The sequence below is a fragment of the Chiloscyllium plagiosum genome, unplaced genomic scaffold (genome assembly GCF_037043375.1).
Source record: "Chiloscyllium plagiosum isolate Xiang-an unplaced genomic scaffold, Cpla_swu_hap1 HiC_scaffold_16, whole genome shotgun sequence".
Taxonomy (NCBI): Eukaryota; Metazoa; Chordata; class Chondrichthyes; order Orectolobiformes; family Hemiscylliidae; genus Chiloscyllium; species Chiloscyllium plagiosum.
This window is the reverse complement of record NW_028270154.1, coordinates 72,153,077-72,174,662: the sequence shown is the minus strand read 5'-3', so window position 1 is coordinate 72,174,662 and position 21,586 is coordinate 72,153,077. Positions and strand designations below refer to the sequence as shown.

The 21,586-nt window shown below is 44.9% G+C and overlaps 1 protein-coding gene across 5 annotated transcripts in view; it reads left to right on the top strand.

Annotated features, from left to right (window-relative positions):
* LOC122556773 (A-type potassium channel modulatory protein KCNIP1-like) overlaps positions 1-21,157 on the top strand; it is a 626,836-nt gene extending 605,679 nt beyond the window's left edge. For all 5 annotated transcript variants that reach the window (XM_087995057.1, XM_087995056.1, XM_043703920.2 and 2 more), the window contains exons 7-8: positions 604-666; positions 20,129-21,157. In XM_087995057.1, coding sequence (XP_087851183.1) covers positions 604-666; positions 20,129-20,176 — 111 coding nt within the window. In that variant the 3' untranslated portion in view covers positions 20,177-21,157. The remainder of the gene's footprint in view (positions 1-603; positions 667-20,128) is intronic.
* Positions 21,158-21,586: the final 429 nt, after the last annotated feature.

The window sequence follows — 21,586 nt, the reverse complement described above, 5'->3', positions numbered from 1 at the left end:
TTCATTGATATGATAGACATTGTTGCAGAGAACTCAGTGTTAAGATCTTCAAGGTACCAAGCTATTCCATCCACAAGTCTACATGATATCATCACAATGGGTGGTGTTTATGCCACTCCCTTTCAGGTTTAGCCCACCCATATACAGATGTAACTACTTATATCTGGGTACTCAGTGTGCGTCAAGCTCTTGCGCAGATTGTGAAAATTGCTGCCTGCACCAGCATTTATTGCCCATTCTGAGTTGGCCTTGAGAAAGTTGTGGTGAGCTGCCTTCTTGAACCACTGCAGTTAATTACCGTGTGCTGTAGGTAAACCCAGAATGCCGTGAGGGAGGGAGTTCCAGAATTTTGACCCAGTGATGATGGTGGGCACAGTGACATATTTTGTGATTTGGCGATGGTGCTGCAGTCTTTTTGTCCAGTCCTGTTGCTGGTAATAAACACAGCTAGACTAGCATTCTTGTTCAATTTCATAAATGTTTCAAATGTAAATCTACACCAAGATTGTTTCATGCATGGACTAGACCAGTGGAGGAAGTATCTGTGTGTTCCTTATGGAAGCATTTCTTAACAATCTTTCATATCAATCTGTACCATCACAGAAAATGGACAAGAACAAGGATGGTGTGGTAACGATGGATGAGTTTATAGAATCTTGCCTCCAGGTAAATCTCTATGTAATTATTCTTACAGTCACAGTTTGCATGTCTAATTGTACTGATAACTACAAGTGTGATTACACTGGCAATCACACCTACATGTGACTCACGGTCACAGTGAGAAGTGATTGTACTGACAATCACGGCATTTATGTAGTTTTAGTTGCGCTTACAAGTGGAAGTATACTGACAGTCACACTTACATGTGTCATTTCTTAACAATCTTTCATATCAATCTGTACCATCACAGAAAATGGACAAGAACAAGGATGGTGTGGTACATGTAAGTATAGGGCGACTGCGCCCCCCCCCCCCAATATCTGCAGAATCGTTTTCCGCAGTTTCAGTTACCCGTGGTTTGCCGCGGCCCGAACATATTATAGGGAACCTTCCAGAACCAGGGCCTGAGGACTGCCGGGAAGGTAAATTTCCCATTTTAAATGAATGGGTTCGCTCCTATCCGCAGTTTTGAGCTTCCGCAGTAGGTCCTGGAACGTATCTCCCATCAGGGGCACTACTGTACACTTCTACCCAGCTAGAATTGTGGAATCATAGAATTTTACAGTAGAGAAGAAGCCCATTTGACCCATCATATCTGTACTGGGTCAAAAAGTAGTTATCCTGCTAATCCCATTCTCCTGCCCAACTCCATAGCCCTCTAAATTCATCACTTTTAAATATATATCCAGCTCTCTTTTGAAATCCCCTACAGATTCCATTTCTATCACTCTCCCAGGTAGTACATTCCAAATTCGAACAGCTGTCTGAGTAAAGCAGTTTCTCCTCATCTCACCTTTAGCTCTCTTGCTGACAATCTTGAAATTGTAACCCTGAATACTGACACCCATGAGTGGAAACAGAATATCCTTCTTTACCCTTTCGAAATAATTCATGATTTTGAACATTTCAATAAGGTCACCTCTTAATCTTCTCTGCTGCAAGAAGAGGCAGCTCAATTTCTGTTATCTTTCCCTCTAGAGGTGTACCATCACTTATTTGCTTTTTCACTCTATGCCCCTATTTATAAACTCATGGATTCTCTAAGCTTTCTTAACAGCTATTTCAACTTGCCTGGCCACATTCAGAGAATCATGCATGTAAACCCTTTGCTCCATTACTCATCTCAAAGTTGTACCTGTGTTGTGTCTCCATGTTTCGTCTTCCAAAGTGCACAATCTCACATTTTCTTGCATTAAGATTCGTCCTCCAGGTGTTTGCACATTTGGCCAACCTGTCGCTGTCCTTCTAGAGTCACCCAGCATCATCCTCACGATTTATTATTCTGCTTAGCTCAGTGTTATCTGCAAATTTACAGATTTTGCCCTCAACACCCATCTCCAAACCATTTGTTTAATCAGAGAAAGCAAGGTGCCAGAAGTCAATTCCTGAGGAACACCAGATAGATTAGATTAGATTCCCTATAGTGTGGAAACAGGCCCTTCGGCCCAACAAGTCCACACCGACCCTCCAAACAGTAACCCACTCAGAGCCATTCTGCTCTGACTAATGCACCTAACACTATGGGCAATTTAGCATGGCCAATTCACCTGACCTGCATATCTTTGGACTGTTGAAGGAAACCGGAGCAGCGGGAGGAAACCCATGCAGACACGGGGAGAATTCCACTGAGACAGTCACCCAAGGCTGGAATCAAATCTGGGTCCCTGGCGTTGTGAGGCAGCAGTGCTAACTACTGAGCCACCGTGCTGCCAATTTCCACTTGTTCCCAACTTGAGAATCACACATCTATACCTACCCTCTGTTTCCTATGTTTCTGCCAATTTCTAATCCGTGCTGCCAAGGTATCATCAGTCGCAAACATTTCTAATTTGCTAATCAACCTACCATGTGGCACCATATCAAATGCTTTCCGAAAGCCCAATAACATCTGGCCATAAGGCTCTGGTCAGACCACATTCGTAGTGTCGTGTGCAGTTTTCGGCCCACATCTCAGGAAGATTGTATTGGCCTTGGAACATGCTCAGAGGAGGTTCACAAGAATGGTCCCAGCAATGAAAAGCTTAACCTATGAGGAACTTGTGAGGACTTTGGGTCAATACTCGATGGAGTTTAGAAGGATGAGGGGGAATCTAATTGAAACATGCAGCATACCGAATGGCCTGGACAGAGTAGATGTTGGGAAGATGTTTCCATTGGTAGGAGAGACTAGGACCCGAGGAAACAGCCTTAGTGTCAAGGGAAAACCTTTTAGAATGGAGATAAGGAAAAACCTTTCTTCAGCCAGAGAGTGGGGAATCTATGGAACTTATTGCCACAGCAGGCTGTGGAGGCCAGGTCATTGAGTATATTAAGACTGAGGTAGATAGGTTCTTGAATATCAAGGGGATCAAGGGTAACAGGGAGAAGGTGGGAGAATGGAGTTGAGAAACTTATCTGTCATGATTGAGTCTGCTCCACCACTCAATGGGCCGAATGGCCTAATTTCTGCTCCTATGTCTTGTGGTCTTATCTACTGTATTACCCTCATCCGCTGCCTGTGTCACCTAATCAAAGAACTCAATCAAATTTGTCTGACTCCAGGATGCCAGGGTCAAGGATGTCTCTGAGCAATTGCATGAAATTCTTAAGAAGGAGAGTGAGCAGCCAGAGGTCGTTGTGCACATTGGTACCAATGACATTAGTTGAAACAGGGATGAGATTCTATGGAGTGAGTAAAGGGAGTTTGGAAAGAGGCTGGAAAACAGGACCTTGTGGCTAGTACTCTGAGTTACTACCAGTGCCACATGCTAGTGAGGCAAGGAATAGAAGGATCAGACAGATGAATGTTTGACTAAGGAACAGGAGCGGGGAAAGGGTTTCAGGTTCTTGGTTCATAGGGTCTCTTCTGGGGCAGGTGTGACCTGTACAAGAGGGATGAATTGTACTTAAACTGAAGGGAAACCAATATCCTTGGAGGGAGGTTCACCGGTGCTACTGAGGAGGGTTTACACGAGAGTGGCAGGGGGATGGAAACCAGAGCAGCAGGTCAGCAAGTGGAGGGATTGAGGGGAAGGTTAGGAGCAATAAGTCTGAAAGGAAGGACAGGCAGAGACAGGTAAATGAGCACAATGGGACTGACAATCTGAAGTATGTTTATTTCAACACAAGGGGAAGGCACAAAAACTTAAAGCCTGGAGCAGTACATGGGACTATGATGTTACAGAGACTTGAGTTGAGAGTGGGACAAGACTGACTGCTCAAGGTTCCAGGGTTTCTTTGATTTAAGTGAGGTAGAGAACAAGATAAAACAGGTGGAGGAATGACGTTCTAAACTCAGAGAGGATGTACTGGAGAGTTCATCCACTGAGGCAATATAGGTAGACCTCAAAAATAATTGGGTGCAATCTCTCTGATAGGATTATACTATAGACCCCCAAACAGTCACCTAGATATTGAGGAACAAATATGTTGGCAGATTATGGAAAGATGCCATAAGAACAGGGTTGTAATAGTGGGTGACTTTATCATCCCAATATTGACTGAGATTTCTTGAGGGCAAGAGGCTTAAATGGGGCAGAATGGGGGCCACACTGGACTTATATTGGCTAATGAGCCTAGTCAGGTGACCAAGCTTTCATGGAAGAACAATTTGGAAACAGTGATCACAAATCTTTATGTTTTGAAATAGCTATGAATAAGGATACGTCAGGACCTGTGGGAAGGTACTAAATTAGGGGAGGGCAGATTACATCAGTATTAGGCAGGAGCTAAGGAGTGTTAATTGGGAGGAGCTGTTATGTGGGAGTTATTTAAAGACCTGCTTGGAGAGTTCAGAACTGGCACCTTCCATCAAGGAGGAAGGACAAGGATGGTAAGGTAAAGGACTCATGGATAACGAGTGGGATTATAAATTTAGTCAAAAGGAAAAATGAAGCATATGTAAGGTTGAGGAAGCTAAAATCAGACACGACCTATGTGGAATATAAAGAAAGCAGGAAAGAACTCAAGCAGGGAATTAGGAGGGCAAGGAGAGGCCATGAAACAACCTTGGCAAGTAAGGTTAAAGAGAATCCCAAGGTATTCTATATATAAGAACCAAAAGGATAACTAGGGAGAAGGTATGATCACTCAAGGATAAAGGAGGGAACTTGTGCTTATAGGCAGAGGATGTAGTCGAGATTCTAAATGAGTATTTTGTGTTGGTATTCACCCAGGAGAAGGATATGGAAGATAGTGAGATTGGTGTGGAGTATTCTAATATGCTCTGGCATTTTGAGATCAAGCAATGTTATGTTTGATGTCCTGAAGAGCATTAAGGTGGATAGGTCCTTAGGGCCTGATGGTATCTACCCCAGGTTATTGAGACAGACAAGAGATGAGATTGCTGGGGCCTTGACCAAGGTCTCTATGTCCTCGCTAGTGACTGGAGAGGTCCCTGAGGACTAATGAGTAGCTAATGTTGTTCCTCTGTTCAAGAAGGGAAATCCAGGAAACAATAAACCGGTGAGTCTCACATCGGTGATTGGGAAGCTATTAGAGAGAATTCTGAGTGATAGGATTTAAATTCACTTGGAAAGGCATGGTCCACTTAGGGACAGTCAGCATGGCTTTATGCAGGGCAGGACATGTCTTACTAATTTGATTGAATCTTTGGAGGAGGTGACGAAGGTGCTTGATGAGGGAAGAGCAGTGGATGCTGTTTACATGGATTTTAGTAAGGCTTTTGACCAGGTCCCTCGTGGTAGGGTCATCCAGAAGATTAAGATGCATGAGATCCTCGGTGACTTAGCCATTTGGATTCAGAACTGGCTTGCTCATAGAAGGCAGAGGGTAGCGGTAGAAGGATGTTTTTCAGCCTGGAGGTCAGTGACTAGTACTGTTCCGCAGGGATCCATACTGGGATCTCTGCTGTTTGTGAAATATCTAAATAATTTTGATGAAAATGTAGATGGTGAATTAGTAAGTTTGCAGATAACATAAAGATTGGTGGAGCTGTGGATAGTGTAGAAGGTTGTCAAAGGATACAGCAGGATATAGGTCAGTTGCAGATACAGGCAGAGAAACGGGCAGATAAGAGTTTAATCCGGGCAAGTGTGAGGTGCTGCTGTTTGGGAGATCAAATGTTAAGGAAAAGTATACAGTTAATGGTAGATTATGGTTGGAGTGCTATGGTTCAAGTCCATAGGTCCCTGACAGTGGCCATGCAAGTAGATGGGGGGTAACGAAGGCGTATGGCTTACTTGCCTTTATTGATCAGAGCATTGGTACAAGAGTCAGGATGTCATGTTGCATTTTTATAAGACTTGGTTCGGCCACACTTAGAGTATTGCATTCAATTCTGGTCACCATATTACAGGAAGGGTGTGAAAGCTTTGGAGACGGTGCAGAAGAGGTTCACCAGGATGCTGCCTGGCTTAGATGGTATGAGCTAGAAGGAAAGGCTAGAAAAACTCAGGTTGTTTTCTCTGGAGCAGTGGAGGTTGAGGGGAGACTGGATAGAAGTCTATAAAATTATGAGATGCACAGGTAGAGCTGACAGTCAGCTCTAATCTAATACTAGGGAGCATGCATTTAAGGTAAGTGAGTGAAAATTCAAAGGAGATGTGAGGGGCAAGTGTTTTACACAGAGATCGGTAGGAGTCTGGAACATACTGGTGGTGGAAGCTGATACGCTGGGACCATTTAAAGGGCTTTTAGATAGACACACGAATATGCAAGGAAAGGAGGGATATAGACTAAGGTCAGGCAGAAGGGCTAAGTTTAATTTGGTATCATGTTCAGTCCAATATCATAGACCAAATGGCCCGTTCCTGTCCTATATTGTTGTATGTTCAATGTTCTGTTGTTTGTGTTCTATGTTTTATGAGTTGACCTGCCCTTGACAAAGTCATGTTGACTGTACAGTAATAACATATTTTTCTCTGTGTCTGTATTTACCTTCTCCTGTATTGTGGTTTCTATCCATTCTCCCACTATTGATGTCAAGCTGAGAGGTCTGTAATTTCCTGGGTTATCCTTGTCCCTTCCTTAAATTACTGTGTCATACTTACAATCCTCCGGTGCCCGGAACACTAATCCTGTGTTCAGATATGCCAGCAGGATTTCTGTCAACGGCTCCACTATTTGCTTCTTTACTTACCCCAGCAATTTGGGATGCATCCCATTCAGACCTTGCAACTTCTCTCCCTGGAGTGTTGCCAACCTTTTTGGCACCTGTACTTTATCTATCTCTAAACTGCTCAGTTGCTCAACACCCACATTTTCCACAATGCCATTGTCAGTATCTTCTAATTGAATAATCACAGAAGGAAAACATTAATTTACTATAAATGAACAATCACACTTCATGTGTAATCACAGTCACACTTAGATGTGTGATTGTATGAACAATCACACATACATATGTAATTGAAATCACATTTAGATGTTAATTGTATAAAAGTGTGTAATTGTACTAATCATCATGCCAACATGTTTAATTGTACTGGCAGTCACATCTATATGTGTAATTGGACTTACCCTCCCACCAATATGTGAAGGTTTACTGACAGTCTTACCCATACACTAACTCCTTCACTTTGAGTGTGACATTTGGGAGTGACCCACAATTTGTAACTTATGCACTGCACACTGGAGTCAACACCAAACTTTAGGTGAAATGAGGGGTGTTCGATCACAGCCTGCGAATATAGCCCAATTCCTACTTGACAATTCAGCGATTGAGCTCCATGACCACTTACTGCAGTGGGTGAAAACTTCACACAATCCTGGAACAGGTAGAATAAAAATAAAGAACTGAAGACGATGGAGATCTGAAACAAAAACAAAATGCTGGAGAAACTCAGCAGGTCTGCTAGCATTTGTGGTTGACAGAGTCATCAGCCATATCTGACCCATTTCCCACACCCAGGTAAATAGTGCGGTGAAGAAGGCATATGGCGTAGTGGCTTTTATTGGTAGAGGAATTGAGTTCAGGAGTACTGAGGTCATGTTGCAGTTGTATAAGACTCTGGTGCGGCCGCATCTGGAGTATTGTGTGCAGTTTTGGTCGCCATACTATAGGAAGGACGTGGAGGCATTGGAACGGGTGCAGAGGAGGTTTACCAGGATGTTGCCTGGTATGGTAGAAAGATCGTATGAGGAAAGGCTGAGGCACTTGGGGTTTTTTTCATTGGAGAAAAGAAGGTTTAGGGGTGACTTGATAGAGGTGTACAAGATGATTAGGGGTTTAGATAGGGTCGACAGTGAGAATCTTTTTCCACGTTTGGAGTCAGCTATTACAAGGGGGCATAGCTTTAAATTAAGGGGGGGTAGGTATAGGACAGATGTTAGGGGTAGGTTCTTTACTCAGCGAGTCGTGAGTTCATGGAATGCCCTGCCAGTAGCAGTGGTGGACTCACCCTCATTATGGGCATTTAAGCGGGCATTGGATAGGCATATGGAGGATAGTGGGCTAGTGTAGGTTAGGTGGGCTTGGATCGGCGCAACATCGAGGGCCGAAGGGCCTGTACTGCGCTGTATTCTTCTATGTTCTATGTTCTATGTACTTCTGGCCTCACCCATTCCCTTCCCTTACAACAGCGATAGATTCCCCCTTGTCCTCACTTTCCACCACAGATGCTTCCGTATTCATAGAGTCATAGAGATGTACAGCATGGAAACAGACCCTTCAGTCCAACCCATCCATGCCGACCAGATATCCCAACCCAATCTAGTCCCAACTGCCAGCACCCGGCCCATATCCCTCCAAACCCTTCCTATTCATATACCCATCCAAATGTCTCTTAAATGTTGCAATTGTACTAGCCACCACTACTTCCTCTTGCAGCTCATTCCATATACGTACCACCCTCTGTGTGAAAAAGTTGTCCCTTAGGTCTCTTTTATATCTTTTCCCTCTCACCCTAAATCTATGTCCTCTAGTTCTGGATTCCCCGAATCCAGGGAAAAGACTTTGTCTATTTACCCTATCCATGCCCCTCATGATTTTGTAAACCTCTATAAGGTCACCCCTCAGCCTCTGACGCTCCAGGGAAAACAGCCCCACTCTGTTCGGCCTCTTCCTGTAGTTCAAATACTCCAACCCTGACAATATCCTTGTAAATCTTTTCTGAACCCTTTCAAGTTGCACAACATCTTTCCGATAGGAAGGAGACCAGAATTACACGCAATATTCCAACAGTGGCCTAACCAATGTCCTGTACAGCCACAACATGACCTCCCAACTCCTGTACTCAATACTTTGACCAATAAAGGAAAGCATACTAAATGCCTTCTTCACTATCCTATCTACCTGTGACTCCACTTTCAAGGAGCTATGAACCTGCACTCCAAGGTCTCTTTGTCCAGCAACACTCCCTCGGACCTTACCGTTAAGTGTATAAGTCCTGATAAGATTTGCTTTCCCAAAATGCAGCACCTCGCATTTATCTGAATTAAACTCCATTTGCCACTTCTCAGCCCATTAACCTATCTGGTCAAGGTCCTGTTGTAATCTGAGGCAGCCTTCTTCGCTGTCCACTACACCACCACCCTCTGTCTTCTACCTTTGAGCCAGTTCTGTATCCAAATGGCTAGTTCTCCTTGTATTCCGTGAGATCTAACCTTGTTAATCAGTCTTCCACGGTGAACCTTGTCGAACGCCTTACTGAAGTCCATATAGATCATATCTACCGCTCTGCCTTCATCAATCCTCTTTGTTACTTCTTCAAAAAACTCAATCAAGTTTGTAAGACATGATTTCCTATGCACAAAGCCATGTTGACTATTCCTAATCAGTCCTTGCCTTTCCAAATACATGTACATCCTGTCCCTCAGGATTCCCTCCAACAACTTGCCCACCACCGAAGTCAGGCTCACTGGTCTATAGTTCCCTGGCTTTCCTTACCACCCTTCTGAAACAATGGCACCACGTTAGCCAACCTCCAGTCTTCTGGCACCTCACTTGTGACTATCGATGATACAAATATCTCAGCAAGAGCCCCAGCAATCACTTCTCTAGCTTCCCACAGAGCTTTTGGGTACACCTGATCAGGTCCTGGGAATGTATCCACTTTTATGCATTTCAAGACATCCAGCACTTCCTCCTCTGTAATATGGACAATTTGCATGGTGTCACCATCTATTTCCCTACATTCCATATCTTCCATATCCTTTTAGATTAGATTAGATTCCCTACAGTGTGGAAACAGGCCCTTTGGCCCAACCAGTCCACACTGACCCACAGTAAATACTGATATCTCCCCCATTTTCTGCGGCTCCACACAAAGTCTGCCTTGCTGATCTTTGAGGGGCCCGATTCTCTCCCTAGTTACCCTTTTGTCCTTAATGTATTTGTAAAAACCCTTTGGATTCTCCTTAATTTTATTTGCCAAAGCTATCTCATGTCCCCTTTTTGCCTTCTGATTTCTCTCTTAAGTAGACTCCTATTGTCTTTATACTCTTCTAAGGATTCACCCGATCTATCCTGTCTATAACTTAAATAAGCTTCCTTCTTTTTCTTAACCAAACCCTCAATTTCTTTAGTCATCCAACATTCCCTATACCTACCAGCCTTTCCTTTCACCCTAACAGGAATATACTTTCTCTGGATTTTTTTAATCTCATTCCTGAAGGCTCCCCATTTTCCAGCCGTCCCTTTACCTGCGAACATCTGCCCCCAATCCGCTTTTGAAGGTTCTTGCCTAATACCGTCAAAATTAGTCCTACCATCTCCAATTTAGAACTTCAACTTTTAGATCTGGTCTATCATTTTCCATTAGTCCTACCATCCCCGGAATCAGCCTGGTAAACCTTCACTGCTCTCCCTCCAGAGCAAGAGCATCCTTCCTCAGAAAAGGAGACCAAAACTGCACACAATATTCTAGGTGTGACCTCACCAAGCTCCTGTATAATTGCAACAATACATCCTTGCTCCTGTACTCAACCTCGAGCAGTTAAGGCCAACATACCGTTTGCCTTCTTTACCGCCTGCCGGACCTTCAGCAACTGTGCACAAGGAACCCAGGTCCCACTGCACACTCCCCCACTCTCAATTTACAGCCATTCAAGTAGCTTTTGCTTCCAAAGTGAACAACCTCACATTTATCAAACTTACACTGCATCTGGCATTGTTTTGTCCAGATCATGCTGAAGGATCTCTGCATCCTTGTCACAGTTCACCCTCCCATCCAACTTGATGTCATCTGCAAATTTTGAGATGTTACATTTTGTTCCCTCATCCAAATCATTAATATTATTGTGAATACTGCTGGAGTCCCAGCACTGATCCCTGTGACACCCCACTAGTTACTGCCTGCTAATTTGAAAAGGACCCATTAATTCCTAATCTTTGTTCCCTTTCTGCTAACCAGTTTCCTATCCATCTCAATACACTTCCCGCAATCCCATGCACTTTAATCTTGCACATTTGAAAGTCTAGATATACCACATCAACTGGCTCCCCTTTGTCAACTCTATTAGTTACACCTTCATAGAATTCCAACAGATTTGTCAAGCATGATTTCCCCTTCACAAATCCATGCTGACTCTGTCTGATCCTGCCACTACTTTCTAAATGCTCCACTATAAATTCCTTGATACTGAATTTGAGAATTCTTTCCTGCAGCCAATGTTTGGTTTACTGGTCTATAATTCCCTCTCTATCTCCCTTTTTGAATATTGGAATAATATTAGCTACCCTGCAATCTGCAGCGACTGCACCAGAGTGCATAGAATCTTGGAAAGTGACCACCAATGCATCTGCTATTTTTGGAGCCACTTCCCTAAGTACTCTAGGATGTAGATTATCAGGCCCTGGGAATTTAACAGCTTTCAATTCCCTCAATTTTCCCAGCACCTTTTCTCTACTAATATTGATCCCCCTCAGTTCTTCTTTCTCACTAAATTTTGCATTCTCTTCTGGTATCTGATTAGTGAAGACAGAACCAAAGTATGTATTCAGTTGCTCAGCTGTTTCTTTGTCCCCTCTTATATCTTCCCCCATTTCCGTCTGTAGAGGACCTTTGTTTGTCTTCACCAATCTCTTCCTCTTCACATACCTATAGAAACTCTTTGTGTCAGTCTTTATATTCCCAGCAAGTTTACTTTCATACTGCATTTTCCTCTTCTTAATCAATCCCTTGATCCTTCTTTGCTGAAATCTAAACTATCCCCAATTCCCAGACCTATTATTTTTCTTGGCCAATCGGTGTGTTTCTTCTTTACATCCTCTTTTGTAAGCCATAGATTGACCCTAGTACCCATTTTGATTTTGTGCCAGACAGAAATAACCAGCTGTTGCAGTTCCCTCATACATTCCTTGAAAGTTTGCCATTGCCTATCCACCTAATCGCTTTACCTAACTCTCCCCAATCTATCAAGGACAAATCATGCCTCATATCTTCTTAGTTTCCTTTATTAAGATTCAGCACCCGAGCCTCTATATCAACTCCATATCAACTCCATAGTCTCCAGCTTGATTTTAAAAAATTCTATAATGTTATGGTTGCTCATCCCCTAGAGGTCTCACACAGTTAGATGGCAATGATTCCCTTCTCATTATACAGTACCCAGTCTAAGATGGCCGACTCTCCAGTTGGCTCTTCCACATATTGGTCAAGAAAATCATCCCGTATGCACTCCAGAAATTCCTCCTCTATGACATTGTGGCTCATATGATTTGCCCAGTCTGTGCGCAGAGTAAAATTACCCAGGATCACTGATATTCCCTTATCACATGCTTCTCTAATTTCCCGTTTAATGCCATTCTCAACATCACCACTGCAGTTTAGGGTCTATAAATGACACCCACTAATGTTTTTTGCCCCTTGGTATTTCTCAGCTCTCCCCATAAGACTCCACATTGTCAGAGCTAATATCCTTTCTCACTGTTGTGTTAATTTCGACTTTAACCAGCAATGCTACTTCACCACCTTTTCCTTTTTGAGAGTCCTTCCTAAATACCGAATACCCCTGGGGCATTCAGTTCCCAACCCTGGTCACCCTGCAGCTCTGTCTTCATAATCCCAATTATATCGTACCTGCTTACATCTATCTGCACAATTAGTTCATCCACATTATTGCAAATGCACCGCACATTAAGGCACAAGGCCTTTGAAGCTTGTCTTTTTAACATTGTTTGTCTCGCTCCCAATATTTTTTCTCAATAGCCCAATTTTGTGCTTGGTTTCTCTGCCTATCACTTTCCTTATTCTGTCTCCTTTTGTTTTTGTCCTTACTGTCTCCTTCTCTGACTATGTACATAGGTTCTCATCCCTTGGCATATTAGTTTAATCTCTCCCCAACCGCTCTAGCAAACATTCTCCCGAGGACATCAGTCGCAGTCCTGCCCAGATGTAACCTGTACAATTTGTACACGTTTCACCTCCCCCCAGAGCCAGTGCGAATGCCCTGGGAATCTGAAACCCTCCCCCGACACCATCTTTTCAACCATGTATTCAGCCGATATATCCTGTTATTTTTACTACACCCTAGTACTCCCAAGATCACTATGTTTGAGATCCGATTTATTAACTTCATTCCTAGCTCCCTGTATTCTACTTTTAGGACTTCAACCCTTCTTTTTTTACCTGTGTCACTTATACCGATGTTTACCACGACTACTGGCTGTTCACCCTCCCCCTCCAGAATGTCCTATACCCACTCTGAGACAACATTGACCCTAGCACTAAGGAGGTAACATACCATCCTGGAGTCTCATTTGCAGTCACAGAAAACACCTACTACAATTAAGCCCCCTATAACTATTACCCCTTCTCTCTGCAACAGAACCAACCATAATGTAACTGTTCCTTGACAATGCTCCTTCCACAAACCATTGTTTGGTAGTGGTGACTACACCAATGTAAATCCTTTTTTATTTCAAAAATATACTTTATTCATAAAACATTTTGATGATCTGTACAATTGGTGCCATGCATAGGTGCACCTTGCATTTCTTTACATACAGAGATCGGAATTAATCATTCATATATACAGGTCTATCATTTACCATCCATATATTTAGCTGAGGCTTCAGTGGAGCCCACTGTTCTTCTTTGGCAGGCAGACGTTACACCGATGTAAATCTTTTTTTTATTTCAAAAATATACTTTATTCATATATATTTAATCTATACAATTGGACATGTCATCATTCTGTAAACATTCCATTTCTTTGCGTATCGAAACAGGGTAATCATTCCTATTCACAGGTTGGTGCGATTACATTGAGCTGAGACGCCAGCGGAGCCCAAATGACTGCATGGGCCCCCTGTTCTTCTTAGGCTGGCAGATGTTAGACGGTGGTCTTTCCCCACCGCGCCTTGGCGGCAGCTGCCCCAAGCTTCAGCGCGTCCCTCAACACGTAGTCCTGGACCTTGGAATGTGCCAGTCTGCAACACTCAGTCGGGGTCAACTCCTTCAGCTGGAAGATCAACAGGTTTCGGACCACCCAGAGAGCGTCCTTCACCGAGTTGATGATCCTCCAGGCTCATTTGATGTTCGTCTCGGTGTGCGTCCAGGGAACAGGCCGTAGAGCACGGAGTCCCGCGTCACGACGCTGCTCAGGACGAACCTCGACAAACACCACTGCATTCCTCTCCAGACTTCCTCTGCATAGGCACGTTGCAGAAGGAGGTGTGTGACAGTCTCGTTCCCCCCCCCGCAGCTGCTTCGAGGGCAGCGTGCGGTGCGTCAGAGAGTCCGGGCGTGCATAAATGATCTCCCTTCTCACCACCAGCCAAGCCATGTCTTGGTGCTTGTTGCAAAGTTCTGGCGATGAGGCATTCTACCAAATGGCTTTGACAGTCCGCTCAGGGAACCGGTCGACAGGATCTGCCCTCTCCTTTTCCCGAAGGGTCTCAAGGACACTACGTGCTGACCACTTCCTGATGGACTTGTGGTCAAAGGTGTTTTTCTTCATAAATTTCTCCACGAAGGACAGGTGGTACGGAACGGTCCAACTACTCAGAGCGTTCCGCAGCAGCGAGGCCAGGCCCATCCTTCGCAACACCAGGGGCAGGTACAACCTCAGTACGTAGTGACACTTAGTGTTTGCGTACCGGGGATCCATGCACAACTTGATGCAGCCACACACAAAGGTGGCCATCAGGGTGAGGGTTGCATTGGGTGTGTTTTTTTCCCCCATTGCACCGGTCTTTGTACATTACATCTCTTCGGACCCGGTCCATCTTTGATCTCCACACGAAGTGGAAGATGGCCCGGGTGACTGCAGCGGCACAGGTTCTGTGGATTGGCCAGACCTGTGCCACGTATCACAATACTGAGAGTACCTCACACCTGATGACCAGGTTCTTACCCGCGATGGAGAGCGACCGTTGCTCCCATCTGCCCAGTTTCTGTCTCACCTTCCTGATCCGCTCCTCCCAGGTCTTGGCGCACGCCCCAGCCCCCCCGAACCAAATACCCAGCACCTTCAGGTGGGCAGTCCTGATGGTGAAGGGGATAGAGAATTGGTCGGCCCAGTTCCCGAAGAGCATGGCTTCGCTCTTGCCTCGGTTTACCTTGGCCCCCGAGGCCCGTTCGAACTGGTCACAGATGCACATGAGTCTGCGCACGCACAGTGGATCCGAGCAGAAAACGGCGATGTCATCCAGGTACAGGGAGGCCTTAACCTGCAGGCCCCCGCTGCCAGGAATAGTCACCCCTCTCAGGCTCGCATCCTTCCTGATGGACTCGGCAAATGGCTCTATGCAACACACAAACAAGGCAGGAGAGAGAGGGCAGCCCTGCCTGACTCCAGATCTGACTGGGAAGCTATCTGATTCCCACCCATTGATTGAGACTGCACTGACAATGTTGGTGTAGAGCAGTCTGATCCAATTAGCGATTCCTTCCCCGAAGCCCATTTTGGAGAGGACATCCCTCATGTACGTATGCGATATCCTGTCAAAGGCTTTCTCCTGGTCCAGGCTGATGAGGCAGGTGTCCACCCCCCTGTCCTGCACGTAGGCAATCGTATCTGTGAGGAGTGCGAAACTCTCAGCGATCTTCCTGCCCGGCACAGGACAGGTTTGGTCAGGGTGAATCACCGATCCCAGAGCAGACCTGACCCGGTTGGCGATGACCTTTGACAAGATTTTGTAGTCTGTGTTTAACAGTGAGATCGGTCTCCAATTTCTAATTTCTTCCCTCTCCCCCTTCTGCTTGTAGATGAGGGTGATGATGCCTTTCCTCATGGATTCACTCATGGTACCTACCCGAAGCATACTGACATACACCTCCAGCAGGTCCCGACCAATCAAGTCCCAAAGAGCGGAATAGAGCTCGACCGGTAAGCCGTCGCTTCCGGGAGTTTTATTCTTTTCGAAGGACTCGAGGGCCTTGGTCAGCTCATCCAGGGATAGCGGCTGGTCCAGCCTCTCTCGTGTTCCGTCGTCTAGGACCTCCGTGATAGAGGACAGGAACGACTTGGAGGCCGCGCTGTCGGTTGGCTTCGAGTCATACAGACTGGCATAGAAGGATTTGCTGAGCCTCATGATGTCAGCCTGAGATGACGTTACCGAGCCATCTTCTTCCTTCAGGCTGCTGAGCACGGAGCTCTCTTTGTGCACCTTCTGGAAGAAGAAACGTGAGCACGTCTCGTCCTGCTCCACCGAGCGGACCCTGGACCGGAAGATTATCTTGGAGGCCTCCGAGGCAAAGAGCGAGGCTTGCTGGCCCTTCACCTCCTTGAGGTCCTCCGTGACATCGACCCCCAACGTCTGCAGCAGGAGCAGGTTCTGCATACTTTCCTGGAGCTGGGACAGTTTTCCCCATCTCTCTCTTGCCTCCTGAACACCTTTTGAGGATGAAGAGCCTCTTGATGTTCCCTTTTACTGTTTCCCACCAGTCTGCTGGAGACTCAAAGAGGGGCTTCACGGTTCTCCAACCTGCGTAGTCCCTCTTGAGCTCCTCGATGTTTCCCGGAGTTTTATGTAAATCTTCACCCAGCCAATCAATATCATTGCAGTCATCTGTTGGACACTTGTCGTCACTTGAACTCAGAGGCTGTTTTGCTGAGGTCCTCCTTCTGGTAGTGATGACCGTGCTGATGCAAATCTTCACCTCGACTGCCAATCAGCATCGTCACAGTTTTCTGCTGGACCTCGCAGTCCTCTGCTGATCTAGATGGTTTTTCAGACAATTGACAATGAGGTCATGATCATCACTAGAATCTGAATTCCAGATTCTTTTTCATTGGATTCAAATTCCACTATCTGCCATGGTGGGACTTGAACTCATGTCCCCAGAACATTACCTGGGTTACGTCTAGTGATAATACCTCCCCTTGTAACACCTGCCCATTTACTTCCTCCCTCCTCACTATCCATGGCTTCAGACAAACTTTCCAGGTGAAGCAGTGATTTACCTACATTTCACTGAATCTTCTCAACTATATGTTCCTTTGGATTCATAGCGAGGAATCACTGAAACAACTACACAACAACATCAACGATATCAACAATTCACCCCATCATCAGACTTACCAAGGACTACTCTTCAGAAGCAGTCTCATTCTTGGATACATGCATTTCCATCATGGGCAGACACCTCAGTATCTCACTCTACCGCAAGCCCATGGATAACCTCATGATGCTGCACTTCTTTAGCTTCCACGCTGAACATGCTCAAGGAGCCATCCCCTATACAGGATCTGCTCCGATAAGGAGGAATGCAACGGATACCCGAAGATTTGAAGAACATGCTCAACTCATTGATCACCAGTTCACGCATGCCAGAGTGAAAAACATAATGACCTCCTCAGAAGACAAACACAGGTCACGACCGATAGAGTCGTCTTCATTGTCCAGTGCATCCCCAGAGCAGAGACACTACACCATATTTTTCGCAGCTTTCAACATGTCATCGATGACGATGACCATCTCGCCAAGATTATCGCTATGCCTCCAGTTCTTGCCTTCAAACAACTACCAAACCTTAAACAGACCATCATTCAGAGCAAACTACCCAGCCTTCAGGACAACATTGACAACAACACCTCACAACCCTGCCATGGCAACCTCTGCAGGACATGTCAGATCATCAACATGGCACCATCGCACATGGGAACACCATCCACCACATACCCAGCAGATACTCAGCTGACTTGCCCAAAATTGTCTCTCTCATACACTGCAGACAAGGATGCCCTGAGGCATGGTATATTGGCAAGACCAATGGATGAATGAACACCATGCAACAATCGGCAGACAGGGGTGTTCCCTCCCGGTCCAGGAACACTTCAGCGGTAAAGGACATTCAGCCTCCGATCTTTGGGTAAACATCTTCCAAGGCGGCCTTCAAGATACACAACAACACAGAATCGCTGAGCAAAATCTGATAGCCACGTTCTGTACCCATGCAGACAGCCTCAACAGTGATCTTGGGCTCATGTCGCGCTACATGTGACCCTACCACACTGTTCTATATCTGTAAAATCTTCCTTACTGTCCTGTTTCAGCACCATCACCTTGATAACATGTTATTAATCTCTACCTTAATTAGTTTGTACAGTTTTGGATTACTTGTTACTTTGGTTAGCCCCTCGCCATGCGACTCATAGACCTATCATGTTATTCCAGTCATTTGGTTTGACTCACCTTATTTTTAATTTTTTTATAATTATATTTCTGCCTCATTTAATCAGACTATGGGTCATCCTTTTACTTCTGTTCAGTTGTTGATACTTTACTTACACTGAGTTTGAAGAATGTGGTGCTGGAAAAGCACAACCGGACAGGCAGCATCTGAGGAGCAGGAGACGACGTTTCGAGCATAAGCTCTTCATTAAGAATGAGGGGTGGCCCAAGGGGGCTGAGAGATAAATGGGAGGGGGTGGGGCTGGGGGGGAAGGTAGCTGGGAATTCCATTGGTCGATGAATTTGGGGGTGAAGGTGATAGAGTGGAGCAGATAGGTGGGAAGGAAGATGCACAGGTCAAGATGGCGGTGCCGAGTTGGAAGGTTGGATCTGGGATAAGGTGGAGGGAGTGAAATGAGGAAACCAGTGAAATCCACATTGATCCTGTGTGGTTGGAGGGTCACAAGGCAGAAGATGAGGCATTCTTCCTCCAGGCGTCAGGTGGTTAGGGTTTGGCGATGGAGGAGGCCCAGGACCTCATTCCTGATGAAGCGCTTATGCTTGAAACATCGACTCTCCAGCTCCTCGGATGCTGCCTGACCAGCTGTGCTTTTCCAGCGCCACACTCTTCGACTCTGATCTCCAGTCCTCACTTTCTCCCACTTTACTTACACTGTCTGACACTTCGATCACCTGCAGAGACTTATTATTCGACCTGTGGAGATTCCACTCTCACCATTCATATGATCTTTTGATCTCTCTGTTATAAATTTTGTGCCTACATGCCTCTCTGCACCTGATGAAGAAGCAGTGCTCTGAAAGTTTGTGACTTCAAATAAACCTGTTGGACTATAATCTGTCACTGTGTGATTTCTGACCTCGTCCACTTCAGTCCAACACTATATCTTCTCCACTTTATTCACTGCTCACAGTATGGTCTCCTCCAGAAAAACAGAAATTGCTGGAGAAACTCAACAAATCTGGCAGGATGTGCAGAGAGAAAGTGGAGTTAACACTTCAGATCCAGTGACTCTTCTTCAGAACTCTCCTCTACATTAGAGAGATGATATGCAGACTAAGTGACTGCTTTGTGATTCTGTCTGTAAATTGACCCCGAGTTTCCAGTTACCTGCCACTTCAATACACCACCGTATTCCCTAGCCAACATTTCAGTCTCGGGTCTGCTGCAGTGCTCCAGTGAAGTTCAACGTAAACTAGAGGGTTCTTCCACCAAGGGTATTTACAGCCTTCAGGATACAGCATATCAAGTTTAACAATTTTAGTATGTGAATATCCTCCTCGATGTCCACTGCCTACGCCCAAGTACTGTTTTGTATACATTGCTCCCAGCACAGCCAATCCATTTTCAACTCTTGTTCACACCCCACCCAGTTTATCTGCTCTCAGCTCGTCATCAGCAATCTCTTTGTTTGCCTATCCCATCTCTGTCTCCCATCTCTCTCTGGGCAAACTGTTCTTAGTTTTAAGCTGCTGTCAACATGTTTCATTATAAATATACCACTGACCAGCAGTAGTGCTCCTCCCGAGGTGGGAGGGTAGCATTTCAGTGTGACAGGTTTACCAATGCAATTTCCACTCTCACTACAAAAGTAGGAATTGAGCATGAGAAAGAACGGAGGGGAGAGTTTGTTCAAAGATTACATTTTTAGTAGAGTTCAATTCTTAGACACAAGAGATGAAGATTAGACATAGTCACTGATTTAGTAGGCTGGGGATCATCAGAACTGGTCTGAGGGAATGTTTTGATGTAGAAAGTCAGAGAAACAGGGTAACAAATATGTCAAAAGCAGTTCAGACTGTGGTGGAGCCTCAGCCTTTTCTGAATGTTATAGGTTTCAGTGAATAAGACAGTTTCACTCAGTATTGGCTGGTCACAGAGGGTGGTCCCAATCGGTTTGTCCTTTAAAGTTTAATAATCTGGAACACTCTGTTTCTTCCTTTTTTCAGGATGAAAATATCATGAGATCTTTACAACTCTTTGAAAACGTGATGTAGCCACCCAGAAGGAGCTCCGAGACAGTGGGATATTCATCAGACAGTTTGAGAGAGGGGTTCTGCCTGGACATTTCTTCTGTTTATGCATGTTTCCTGCTGGAGTAGTGTCTAACCAGAAGGAGATTCTGACACATTGATTTTCTACAACAAAAAGCCCATAAATGTGCAAAGAACTTTTAACAAGCCATTTTTGATGAAAGCATGATCCAATGTCGAGGTGTGTAAATGGGAATCAGAGATTATTTCCACAGCTGGTGTATTAATCTGACTGCTATCCAATCAGCCTCAGAGCACACTACATATAGAACTGCTCACTACATTCTATTTATCTTTATTCCTTTCCTTTTTTCTTTACTGTCTTTCCTTTGTTTCTTGTTCCTTCGTCCCTGCCTCATTTTTCACTTCTTCTCCTACAATTGTGTTGCTTATTTCTTATTATCTGTTGCTTTTACTGTCTCTGAACATCCTTCACTGTCTACTCCCCTTCAGTCCTCAATTCTGCCCTTGTTTCTTTCTTGATCCCCCTTTTAACTTCTTGTTTCTTTCCCATTCTCTCTCTGTCTCTCTCCCTTTCTGCCAAATTGCTTTGTTCCTCTCCCCTTTTCTGTGTCCCTTCCATTTTCTCTATCAGTCCTCCTTTGTCTGGACTCTAGTAGCTCACTGTTCTCCATATTGCATTTCTCCCTCTTCAAGATGTCATCAACTCCCTGAAGTTCAGTTTCTGTTTCTGGGACCTGGATTTGTCAGATTGAGCACTTTTTATAAATCTGCCTTCTCATACCCAGAAAATAAGCAAAATAGCCAATGCAATTGTGAATTATTGTTTTGTATACATGCTGCAAAGCAATGGGTGGAGATTGGCGTGGACTCTAACAGCTGTGATATTTCGCTGAATGTAAGATGTCAAATATGCTCTGTCGTGTCATTCGTTGTTAGTATTATATGTCATTAAATGAATAAATTCTCTGAACCTTTCTTGGAGATAGAGTGGGAGCAAAGTTGCTTTGGATGGTACCTGTGTTTATTCCACACTAAACACTGACAGGCAGCTGTGAATTCCCTGGTCCAGCCCATTCCCCACAATTCTGACAGCCCTGAGTATGACACATTCTGTTCAAATAGTATTTTTCTGACATTTCAGTCCTTTTACGTTTGGAAACAATTAGAGTTGAAAACTTTTTATGAAGTAAATTTCTATACAACTCACATCATTGCATTAGGATCATTCACGTCACTAGGGCCAAGGCAAGGGCTGGGTTGGGTGTTAGCCAGACCTTTCAAATCATTCCTGAACCATACAGGAATGGCCATTCCTCCTCCTCCTGCTCCCACTGCCCACTCTAACCTCCCCACCACCAGAGAACTGCCCATGACCGCCCCCTCATCCAATGAAGGAAAGCATTCCTTGTG